At 41.7% G+C, this 12,532-nt stretch overlaps 1 protein-coding gene across 9 annotated transcripts in view; it reads left to right on the top strand.

Annotated features, from left to right (window-relative positions):
- The first annotated feature begins 334 nt into the window (after positions 1 to 334).
- The window catches only part of FNDC7 (fibronectin type III domain containing 7), a 21,612-nt gene continuing 9,414 nt past the window's right edge, over positions 335 to 12,532 (top strand). The window contains exons 1-9 of one of the 9 annotated variants that reach the window (XM_083511027.1): positions 346 to 398; positions 802 to 1,025; positions 2,433 to 2,451; positions 4,432 to 4,689; positions 7,268 to 7,363; positions 8,032 to 8,286; positions 9,408 to 9,668; positions 10,503 to 10,760; positions 12,177 to 12,431. In XM_083511027.1, coding sequence (XP_083367153.1) covers positions 963 to 1,025; positions 2,433 to 2,451; positions 4,432 to 4,689; positions 7,268 to 7,363; positions 8,032 to 8,286; positions 9,408 to 9,668; positions 10,503 to 10,760; positions 12,177 to 12,431 — 1,465 coding nt within the window. In that variant the 5' untranslated portion in view covers positions 346 to 398; positions 802 to 962. Of the gene's footprint in view, positions 399 to 431; positions 1,026 to 2,432; positions 2,466 to 2,923; positions 3,931 to 4,431; positions 4,690 to 7,267; positions 7,364 to 8,031; positions 8,287 to 9,407; positions 9,669 to 10,502; positions 10,761 to 12,176; positions 12,432 to 12,532 lie in introns of those variants that run through there. The other 8 variants (XM_083511034.1, XM_083511028.1, XM_083511032.1 and 5 more) reach the window with 8 other exon arrangements.

Raw genomic sequence — 12,532 nt, 5'->3', positions numbered from 1 at the left:
TAACAAGACTGTGACATTTTGTGACAAGGAAAGGGAGAGGGAGGCATATTGCTTGACATTTGATTGTGCGTTCACATCCTTGCTCCTTCTCCAGTACAACTGTTTACTGCATGGGCAGGCAAACTAAGGCCTGGGGGCTGGATCCTGCCCAATTGCCTTCTAAATCCAGTCCGCAGACGGTCTGGGAATCAGCATCTTTTTACATGAGTAGAATGTGTGCTTTTATTTAATGCATCTCTGGGTTATTTGTGGTGCATAGGAATTCATTCTTTTTTTCTTTTTCTTTTCAAAATATAGTCTGCCCCCCCACAAGGTCTGAGGGACGGTGGACCAGCCAGCCACCTGCTGAAAAAGTTTGCTGACCCCTGGTTTACTGCATTGTTATGCTGTGCCAGCCAGTAAGCGCATGTCTTTTTATATGTGAAATTGGCTACTTAGGAGACCATAAATATTTCCCATCGAAAGAGGGAATGAGAGTTAAGCATACTGTACTTCAAGTGGGAAATCGGGAGGTGTAACAGTATTATAGTACAAATCCATGCATATCTATTGAAAAGTATATTGAATTCATTTGGACTGCAAGGGAAACATGTAGAGGATTGCAGGCTAAGGAACTGAAGCCACTTCTGGCTAAGAACTTGGATCAATTCTTTTATCAGTCAATAAAATTATGTGTCACAGACAGAAGCAGTGGAGTGTAACATTTGCCTCACTATTCAGCTGTCATAAATAATTGTATTTGATTAAACAAAATAGGCAAGAATGCTTAACTGGAGTCAATCAATAATCCAGCTTTTATAGGCTAGCTGTGGCTAGAGGAGGAGCTACAAACTTGGAATGCTTTCACTGCCTCCAAGACTTACTGATTATTTTGGGTGGAAAGGTTATTTTTTTGCTAACTTCTGGCTGGTAATCTCATTATATCTGTAAGTGAACTGGGAATTAGAAGTCCAGCTTGAAGAATGATTGGCAGAAGATGTAAACATTTTATATTTTCTGGATTAATTTTCATCAACATTAAAATGGTAAGTCCAAACAGTTTATCTCTTAAGCATTTTCAGAAATAACTTGCTGCCTATTGAATTAATAAATTTAAATTTATTCTCAATATTTAAAAAAATACTCCAGTTTTTGAATTTTTTTACTCTGGCTATGTGCAGCTTGAGTCAAAACATGTTAATTGTAATATCTTGCCAATAAATTACTTAATTATTTATTTTCTATGTATTGTTTGGTGCAAACCTCTTGTAAGACCGTGCAACAGGAAAACGCATCTTTATTGCCATTTCAAAACCCAGGCAGTTTCAATCCACAAACAGTTTGAAAGGTATATTGCAATTGGCTAAAAGTTCGTTTAATCTGTGTTGCTGGTAATAATGATTAATTTGTAACTCTGAAATCTCTTCTTGCTGTTAGAACCCTGGATGGAAAACAGAGTTATGTGACCTCAGTACATTTATTTGGTGGCTATTTATTTAGGAAGCTGAGTAAGAACATTGGTCTGTCTAGCTCAATATTATCTATGCTAAGTGGCAATGGCTCTTACCTGGGATGTTCACAATCCTACCTTGAAATGCCAGGAGTTGAATCTGGGAGCTTCTGCATGCGAAGCATTGAGCCATGACCCTTCCCATACTTCCTAGTAGGTTTTCTCTTGTGGCTTTCCACTCAGCTTGTCAGAAGTAAATTTGATCAGGTAGTTTGCTCCACTGAATCCTGACTCTCAGGTTTTCAACTAGTGCACCTTAGAACCAATGACCTCCAGTGCACATTGATTCCTTTTCACATCAAAATACACATCTTCTTGCCAGAGATGGGAATCTGCATTTAGATAGGCAGCTACATCAGCAATATGAGATGGAAGTTTTCCTGTGCATGAGGTTTTCTCCTATTAGATTTAATAGATTATGGGGACGAAACTTTAATTGAAAACAATGGGATTTACGTCCAGTTAATGTGTTTGAGATTAGAATGCCTGTCTGTCAACAACTGGATTCTTTCCCTTTCTGGATCAATAGGCAGATTCAGGAGAGAAAGTTGAATTCATAATGTGATCTGCACACCAGTGTCCATAGCTGTCAACGTTTCCCTTTTTTTAAGGGAAATTCCCTTATTCCAAATAGGATTCCTTGCAAGAAAAGGGAAAAGTTGACAGCTATGCCAGTGTCAAATCTCATCAATAGCTTTGTAGCAGGTGTGGATTTAACAAGCCAGAATAAAATAATATATTATTGTGATCATTCTTTGTGCTTGTTTTGCTCAAGAAACTAATGGACTGTAATGCTGCAATCCTAAACTCTAGGTAGTAAATCCCATAGAACATACCAGGAATTACTTACCAGTAAACTACTTAGGAGTCTGCTGTTAAGGGGGTGGGGGGAATCTGAAAAGAGTTTTTCTCTGTGTTACTAATTTTCTACCATCTTTTACAGATTCCTTCAGCGAACACAGGTAAAATCTGACAGGTATTTTTCTCTTGCCATTATTCTTTTAGTGGGCCCCAGGAGAAAATTAAAGCCCATGTTTGGTAGACATCTTATTGTGCAACACAATGCAACAGTAAGGAAGTCCCACTGAGTTCAGTAGGGCTTGCTCCAAAGTATTGGATAGCAGTCAGGCATAGTAATCCGAACGCAGGAAGAAGCAGAGTTGTGTGGCTCCATTATTGCATCTGAAGCACTGTGTGCTAGGACAGACAGTGGGGCAGAGGGATTCAAGGATCTGGCCACTTGGGTTTACACAACTTTTAAAATCCAGCAGGTTTTTGAACCCGGCAGATTTGAAGCCACTAATACCCCCACCCCCAAAACATCCCATTTTAGGTCTCCCCATATTCTCCTACTAGTAGAACTACCTGGATGAAGATGGCTGGGCAAAGTTTGAAGTGGAGTCCCCCACCACCACCAGTGGTATTTGACAGAAATATACCTGCACACCATCCTAAACCTTGTTCTCCTGTCCAGTCATGAAAGTGGGGGTTTGGATTATGCTCTTACAGTTTAATAAGTATTGTTCCATTTTTAATAAATATGTATAAATTTATTAGCATAACTATCCAGCGTAAGTAGTCAATAGGTACAAATCACATGGTTAAGATCATGCTGTGAGTCCGTAAAACAGTGGCCATGATCCTAAAGACAAGGGGTGAAGGTGGGAGTGCTATTAAAGGGCTAGAAATGGTGCAAAACCAATTTCTCGAGAGACTGTTTTCCTTACCCAAGGGAACAGCAACCTCACTCTTAAGCACGGAAGCTGGATGGCCAACGTTAACTGCAATAACTGATTGCACCATATTTAATGACTTGTAAAGACTGTCCTCCATGCCTTGTGAGTGCTTGCCAGCCCTGTGCAATGAGGAATTGGAAAACAGCCAATGGTGGAAATCTAACACCCAACATTATTGGAACTCTTATTATTTCCATAAGCTAGAGATTATATCCATGGACAAATGCCAATTAAGGGATTGGTGCCACTGGACAGAATCACGACGTGATCTGCAAGCAATCAAATCCTCTAAATGCTCTCCTTTGTTCCCCCTTCTACTAACAGTCCATTTTAGAGTCAGTTACCTGTCGAATCTCCAGCCAGCCTCACTTAGATTCGCTTTTACTGAGCTGCATTTTCAAGCTATACCCTCCGCCGACCTAGATGGATGATATAACAGGATACCATAGGAAGGCGGACTCTGTATATGTGGGCAACTGCAGGTGGAAGACATCTTGCACTATTTACTATATTGCTGACTATACATTGGACCCAGGAGATGATTTTTCACCTTACCGTCTGTACAGGAAATATGTCTCTCCCCAGCAGAGAAGATCCTATGGCTTCTTAGTGATGTAAACACTTCAGTGACTCATAAAGTTGCCCTTTTTGCTTTGGGAGCCAAAAACATCAGAAAGAAGACCCTGGACAATATAGCAGTGAACTGTAAGGGAGATGCAGAAATCATTATTTGTGGCGTGACAACCCTTTTGCTTGTACTTATTTTTGATTCAGATTTGTCACGGCTAATGGCTAGTGTGTGGGTTGCATTAGGTTCCAAAACAATAAAAATTTGCACGTGAAGCTAGTAATTACAAACCCATGAATTAACAGGAATAACTGCACAACAAATGCCTTTTAATTTTATACCAGTTTAACTTCCAAGGCCTTCCTTTAATTTTTTTTTTAATCCAGGAAACTTGTAGTTGTGTTAGAAATACCTAACTTCCTTATAAAACTATAGGCTCGCAAAATTCCATGGGTGTAGGGAATGACTAATAAATTTACTGCTGGTGTTGATATTTTCCCCAGCTTTCTAGATTGTAGCCTATGGGTGACAGCCAACTAAATCACAGAGCAGATCACTGAAATCAGTGGTTTAAAAGCCCTTTGATTTCAGCTTGTTACAAGGCAAGGAGACTGACTGTTCATGTGTATACTTTGCAGGTTTCACTGTATCCGTTTACGATGTGACGTCAAGAAGTGTTTATCTCCAATGGCCCAAATTCCCCGGAGCCTTTTCATACAGAGCCATGGCAACCCCTTTGAACACAGTGGGACACTCCTCGTCAGCCCGTTTCAGTGACGTCACACTTGTAGGTGCTCTTGCATCGCTAGCTCCCAACACAATCCACACTGTGAAAGTGGACGCCATAGACAAGAATGGAGTTATACTGGCTGAGGCTCAGACTATGCAGTTAACGGGTTAGTATGAGATGGTTTAAAACAGAGTTGGGGAGCCTCAGGCCTAGAGGCCTCTCAGTCTGGCTTTTGGCCTCTCCATAGGCCACAACCTGTCCTGAGGCCACACCATGACTAGCCCATCGATGAGGCAAGGTGAGGCAACCGCCTTGTGTGGCAGGATCCACAGGGATAGCAGTTCTGGCCTCTAAAGAATGCATTTCCGGCTGCAGGCCGGATCTGCCTCCTCCTCAGGAGTCCGAGCCCCATGCCGCCTCTAGCAATCTATAGCAATAAGAGAAGCTGATGGTCTCCTCCTGCCCTTGGGGAGCAAATGACTGGGTCTGTCCTCTGGGTTCCCCTGGGGGGCTGGACCCTCCTAGCACAGTTCAGAGTGTGCTTCTTTCCCTTACCCCACAACAGCCATTGGGTAAGTTTGATTTGATTCCCCCCTCCTTGTTCTCAATGTAGAACTTTGGAAGCGAGTGGCGATGTGGTCTAAACCACTGAGCCTCTTGGGGCTGCCGAAGAGAAGGTTGGCGGGTCGAATCCCTGAGATGGAGTGAGCTCCCGTTGCTCTGTCCCAGCTCCTGCCAACCTATCAGTTCAAAAGCATGCCAGTGCAAGTAGATAAATAGGTACCACTGTGGTGGGAAGGTAAACGGTGTTTCCGTGCACTCTGATTTCTGTCACGGTGTCCTGTTACGCCAGAAGTGGTTTAGTCATGCTAGCCACAAGCTGTCTGTGGACAAACACCAGCTCCCTTGGCCTGAAAGTGAGATGAGCGCTGCAACCCCATAGTCGCCTTTGACTGGACTTAACCATCCAGAGGACCTTTACCTTTACCTTTTACCTTTTACTTTTAATGTAGAACTTACTCACCCCCTTGGTCCTGATGAAGATCTTTCCCCTTTGTTCCTGACGTAGATCTTCACTTACCCTTCCTTCCCTGGCATGGGGGCCTCACAATTTTGTGGTTCACCTCAGGTGCCAAAATGTATCAGGATGGCCATCCTTTGCCATCCCTGTTCTACCGCCTTCTTGCTGGCCAGGAAAGAAGGTTGTGTGTGTGTGTGTGTGTGTGTGTGTGTGTGTGTGAACCTCTGGCTTTTGCATGCCTCAAATGTAGCCTACAGTACAAAGGTAAGTCATGCCCATTACTCTCCCCACTTTTGCTTCTGCACCTGCCTGCTCCTAACATGTGCGGCTTGTAAAGCTGCTCACAAAATAAAGTGGTCCCCCCAGCTGAAAAATGTTTCCCACTCCTGGTTTTAATAAATAGAGTTGATTTACATATTCTTCTATAGTCCCAATAAAAGCTACCAAGGTTTTTCAGTCTTATATTATTATATTTTACTGAATCATTAACAGAAAAAAGAAAAAGAAAAATGCTGCTGTTCTGAATATAGTCAAGTTACATAAGGCTGAAATCATATATAACAACCATGGAACTCTATGGGGTATACTTCTAGGTATGCATGCATAGAACCATGCTAAAAATCCTATCAAAGTCAGTGAGACATAAGCAGCCTAACTGAGCAGGATTGCACCAATGGCACTGTGAAACTTTGCCAGATGTGGGCATTTGATTACAAATCCCTTTTGCACCAGGCTGGGGGAGGGAGTTTGGATTGCGCAGAGGCGTTGCTCTGCCTAGTCCTGCAAGTCTCTGCCTACAGAGTGAGGCTGGCGTTATTCCACTGGTACAGAGCACCCTTTTCTGCCCATTGAATGGACTAGTGGAAGTGCCACAGTGGAAGGTCCCAAAATGGGTTGGAGAGAGGGAGCGGCTGAGTCAGTCAGGTATCCATTGGATTCCATGATGGCTCCACTGCTTTCATGTGGTGGCATCAGGCCTGATACGGTTCTGATCACTGTGCCAACATCTGAGAAATGGATAGCAATGCTTCTCTATTAATTTTTTTAAAAGAATGCTTTGCATACTTACACATGGTGGGAAAGGGGGACATATCTGACCAGCTGGCTGACTAGCACTGAATGAAAGAATGTCTTGGCTAAATACAATGGAAATATTGTTCATTAAGAGCTTGTTGTGCTTGCAGAAGAACAGCTCCTGTAATATTGCCAAACTCTCTGAAACCCTATTTTTATTTGTTATGAAATTGCTGGCTGTGTTTCAAAACACAAGCTTACATTTTAGATGCCTTTTAATTTAATTTAATTTAATTTAATGTTATTTCTTAATTTAGTTAAACAGAGTATAAGTCACTTACAGCCATGTTATAGGCTCTTACTCCTCCTGTTTTGTTTTTAAAGCTCTACTGCAGTACTTCCAGACTGCTTATATTGAATAATTTTTATCTGAATTAAAAGTGGGGATACTTCAGTAATTTATTTCACTCTTACACTTGGATAGGTTTAGTTCTACACTGTGTAAAAGGTCCCACTTTCAATGTTACTGCATGAAGCACTGTTCTTACAGGGACACAAGCAAATTACCCAGGCCCAGATCAGACTATTTGTCCATGTAGCCCATAATACTTTGACTGACAGTAGCTCTCCAGAGGCTCTTGCAGAGGTCTTTCCCACTATCTGCTGCCTGATTCTTTTTGACTGGGCCTGCGACATTCTGCATGCAAAGCATGCATTCTACTGTGTCCCTCTTCTAGAACACAACCAACACTTCACTGTGGCTCCACATTGCAGAGGTCATTCCTGGTCAGCAAGCTGTCCTCAGGTAAGCTTGTCTTTCCTACTGAGGTTGACACTGAGGACCTCCTGAGAGGTTTCCAATAATTTCCCAGAACCCAGTTTGAAAACTACTGATGTGTGTAATCTGTTTTAACTATGGATCTGTAGATTTCCCAGCCTTCTGGGCTCCAGAGGGGCTAAAGCATATTCCATTGGTGTACAGTACAGATGTGACTCCCATCTTCACCCCTGGAACTGCCCAATGACTTTGTCCAATCCAAATGAATAAATCATCCAGCGATGTACCAGATGCTGCTGTGCCAATGGCCAATGCAGTCATACCTGTACAATGGCTCTGTGCCATAAGTTGCAGAGTGCCAGAACCTCTGGCTAAATGATGTGTGTGAGTTAGGAAGCCTTAGCATGCCTGCAGGTCCTAGCAATGTTTTATTCTATACTGCTCAAGTGCTTTTCCTGTACTCACCAGGACAAAGAGGAATGCAATTTTTAAGGCACACATTGCCTGTCTTGTTCTCACACTAGAGACTGCTAAACTAATGTGTTACCAACAGAATAATGAGAAATGAAAAGAGAGCCATCAAAACCATGTCCTTCCGGAGCTGGTACTTTGGGAATAAACAGTCACATTCAGCTATGCAAAGTCATGCCCTTGCATGTCAACATGTTATTCCTCTTCTTTTATTTTGTTTTAAGCTCCTGAGATTCCGACTATTGAACAAGCTTATTCAAAATTGAGTAACAGTATCACAGTGGAATGGGCATCTGTCGCGGGGGCTTCAAGTTACCTGCTGACAGCACAGGATGGAGAATCATTCATTGAAACAGTAGTCACAAACTCACCAGGCACTGTGACTGGGCTGAAGGCTGCTACACTGTATAAAATCACAATCCGATCTATAAACACTGGAGGAAGAAGCCAGCCTTCACCTTCAAAGAAAGCAAAGACAGGTATCTTTTCATCTCATTTAGACACCGCATATGTTAGATATTAAGGATACATTCGCAACCGAATTGTTTCACATCCTTCCTCATTCATTTTAATTGACTTCTGATTTAGGTTTGGAAGGAAGGCTACACTAATAACCTTGACTGACTCTCTGTTTCTTGGAATCAACAGGGAGAATACCGCCTTTTTATCTTTCTAGGTCCCTCATTGGCTTTTGACGCAGGATCATTACCATGCAAGAAAGAGCCTTTACAGTGGTGGCCCCCTGTTTTTGGAATGCTCTCTCCAAGGAAGCACACTTGGTACCTTCACTGTCAGTTTTTATGCACCAGGCTAATATATATATTTATTATACAGGTCTTTGCAAATTAAGTGACCCTCTACTGTGCTTCTCCTATTTTAGTAGGTAGGCTGGGACTTTTCATTATTGTGTTGTTGGATGAGGTTTTTAACAATTTTGTAATGGATTTAAATTGGCTGCATTTTAATTGATCTTATCTGTATTCTATCTTCTGAAGTTGCTTTCAAACTTCGTTTGTAAAAACCAGTGGATGCAGGTAAACAACAACAACAACCTTGCTGGTTCCTCTTCAAAATATTGGCATCTATGGAGCATGAAACTGTCTCTGTTCTACTGTTTCCCTAGGCCTTTCCAGACAGTGGAGCTTGGTGAATATTATTTAACACTTAGGCACCTGCCCCACCCCATCCCACTTTGAGCTTTTTAGAAGTCTTTTCTATTGTCTGTGTTGTTCAATTAATAGCCATATGACACTGGAAGAGATCATCTGAATTATCTGAATATATTTTCCCTATATGGACCTTCCTCATGATCTATTTTTGTCTGACGGGGAGGCAGCAGCAAGTAAAGTATTGGACCATCCCTGCCATTCATTTTACAAGGAATGTTTACTGTACTGTACAAGGAATGTTATTTGTATGTTTGCTTCACAATTGATAGGTGTATACCATGCATTTATTTTGTACTTGACTGTGCATACCTGAGTACAAATCATCAACTGGGAAACATCTCTAATGATGCAAACACAGATTGATATATTGTCCACATCTGCACAGGTACAAAATCCCACTAAACCTAACGTATCTTTTTGCTTATTCACAGTGCTCGCTGCACCAATCCTGACAGCAAGTTCCCAAAGTTATGACAACATTGTTGTGAGTTGGAGAGCTGTATATATGGCTGTTGGATTCTTTGTGTCTATCATGAGATCTGATGGTTTGGGGAGCATGTTGAAAGAAAACACCACAAACGACTCCCTGATATTTTCCAATCTAGACCCAGGAACTCTCTATACTATCAAGGCACATGCTTGGGATGCTAATGGGATACCTGGAGATGACTTCACCTACAACCAAAGAACAAGTAAGAGGAAACTGGAAAGCCAAGCCAGCACTTGCTGTCAAGGAGGAGTCAGATAAATATGACAATCAGTAAAGAAAGGTTTACACCTATGGCACTACTCATGGACTTAAAACGAAAGGGAAAAGAGTTTGAATGACTATTTAGTTTCACATGTAACTGCTTAAATTTGTCCTGGCCATTGGAGATAATGGGTTTTATCCAATGAAGTCATTGCATGAGTGAAATGCCTCTCCTCCTGCTGCACGCCGCTGCACCCCTCCGATATCTGCTCTGGTGGTTTCCCCAACCCTCTGGAGCAGATTTGAGAGGGCTGAAGGCAGTGCATGGGGGAGAAAAAGGAGAGGAAGTTCCACTGTATGAGCATTCTGCTAGTATGGGGATTTCATTGGATTTGACCTAATAAAAGAGGAGTTACATATATTCCCTGTGCATTATTAAAGTCAAGCATAAAACCATGCACATAAAATCAGCACCAGAAATCCAGATACATATATACCAATAATAATAATAATAATAATAATAATAATAATAATAATAATAATAATAATAATAATTTATTATTTATACCCCGCCCATCTGGCTGGGTTTCCCCAGTCACTCTGGGCGGCTTCCAACTGAATATTAAAAACAGTACAGCTTCAAACATTAAAAACTTCCCCAAAGAGAGCTGCCTTCAGATGCCTTTTAAAAGTAAAATAGTTGTTTATTGCTTTGACATCTGCTGGGAGGGCGTTCCAAAGGGCAGGCGCCACTACCGAGAAGGCCCTCTGCTGAAACACCATTCAGCCCTATTTTTATTCGAGATATTTATTTTGTTATTTTGTTTTGTTTTAGGGCCTCATGCACCAGGAGATGTTCAAGTTGTTTTTGACAGTGGAGCGCTGAGAGCTGCAGTTTCGTTCACGCTAGCAGAAGGTGCTTCCAATTACCTCATTGCAGCCCACAGCGGCACCTCCAGAGTAAACTGCAGTACAATGTCCAGTTCCTGTACTATTCCATCCCTTGAGTGTGGGGTAGAGTATTCCCTGTCTGTTGTAGCAAGCAATGAGGCTGGTTCCAGCACACCTACAGAGGCTGTGACTTTCAGGACTGGTACGTGATCTTTAGCAGCTCATGTGTACTGTTCATGGTGTATGGAGGAGTGTATGCTTTGAAGAATACCACAAGCTTAATACAATTTCCAGTGGATGATAGGTGTCAGGGAAAAGAGATAATAGTTTCTGCTTTCTTTTAAGGAAAATAATTGCGTACGGGAAAAAGACAAGTAAATGGTGCACAATAGATGTTTAAAAAAGATGAGTTTAGTAGAGGAAATTGATTTTGAGAAACTTTTGACCATTTGTCTTTTCTAAGGAACAGAAAAAACAAATGTGGAGGGGGAAAGCATTGTTCAGTAGACATTCGCCATTATAACTTATTGCAATTTATTATTTCAGTGACTGTGTTTCAGGAAAGGGGAACCTTTGGGCCTCCAGATGTTGCCATCTGGTCCCAGTCCCCTGCTGTATATATAATTGAATATCAGATGCTGGGGACAAACAACAGAGGGAGGGCTATTGTCTTTATGTCCTGCTGTTGGGCCATTGAGAGGCATCTAGTTGGCTACTGTTGGAAATAGTATGCTGGGCTAGGCAGACACTTTGTCTTGCTCCTATGTTCATAGAAGTGGAGATTATTTTAAGTCTGCAAACAGGAAGCAAATCAGGAACCATTTTTGCTGCGTTCATTTGCATGACAGTTTTGAAATGGCTCAGATGTTCACACTTTCAGTGTATTTCTGAATCTTGCAGTCTCTATGTATGTCTGAGTCTTCAAGCCTGTCTGCACCCTTTCCCTTTTCTGATCATTTTCGTACCAGAAGGTGATTGCAAGATCAATATGTGCAAACAAACCGCACAGCAATGTTCAAAAGGTGGGTGCGGAATAAAAGGTACAAGCTCCACCTACTTCTCCACCTTTCAGTTGTTAAGACAGGCTTAGCACACTAATCCGTTTCTCAATACGCAGCCCAGCTTTTTGGTATGTGTGTGTGGATGATTCCCTCCTAACACACAAAATACTCAGCAATGTTGCTGCTGCTTAACGAAATGGTCCTAAATTGAAAAATGCATGCCAAATTATAAAGGCAGGCTTGTGATAGATGCCTCTGCTTCTGGGTTAGTGCTGCTGCTTTTGCTTCTAAGTGCGATCACTAATAACCCTGGAAAGGGCAGGTATCTTTTCCTTCAAAAACTTCTACTGATAATGACATCTGCTGTGCAAATTGCACAGCATGAATTGATCTTTGCATTCACTATAATTAGCTGTATGTGCTCTGGGGCACAGCAAGAGCTGAAACCTTCAGCACATGTGGACTTACTAGATCAGATGTTCTACAAAAGCATATCCAATCCATTGGTTATGCACCAGTTGGGGATTTCCTAATTGTCTTATTGGAGTTTTCTAATAGCTGCACTATTCAACTATGAGAATATGATAATTATTTTTGTTGAAAATTTGACTTTTCAGTGCCTTGTGCTCCAGAAAGTATAATGATTGAAGAGGATGAGCCAGGCTACATGGCAGTGTCATGGTCAGATGTTGACCTGGGTGATTATTATGTGGTCTTTGTGAAAAGCGATGATGGCTTGGAGGTGCACTGCAACACATCACATACCCAGTGTCACTTCCAATCAGACTGCGGCTTCACCTATTTTATTAGTGTATTTGCCTATAACAAGGCAGGGCAGAGTCCATTAGGTGACATATTTAACTATACCACAGGTAAGTGCCAGTTTATTTTTTGCATGTATATTTGGTATATCTGCATGGGCATTATATAAAGCTAGAAACAAGCTTTGAGTGGTGAAATAGCTCTGTGCTTG

The sequence above is a fragment of the Podarcis liolepis genome (genome assembly GCF_965112155.1).
Source record: "Podarcis liolepis genome assembly, chromosome: 6".
Classification (NCBI taxonomy): Eukaryota; Metazoa; Chordata; class Lepidosauria; order Squamata; family Lacertidae; genus Podarcis; species Podarcis liolepis.
This window is presented reverse-complemented; position numbering and strand designations above follow the sequence as displayed.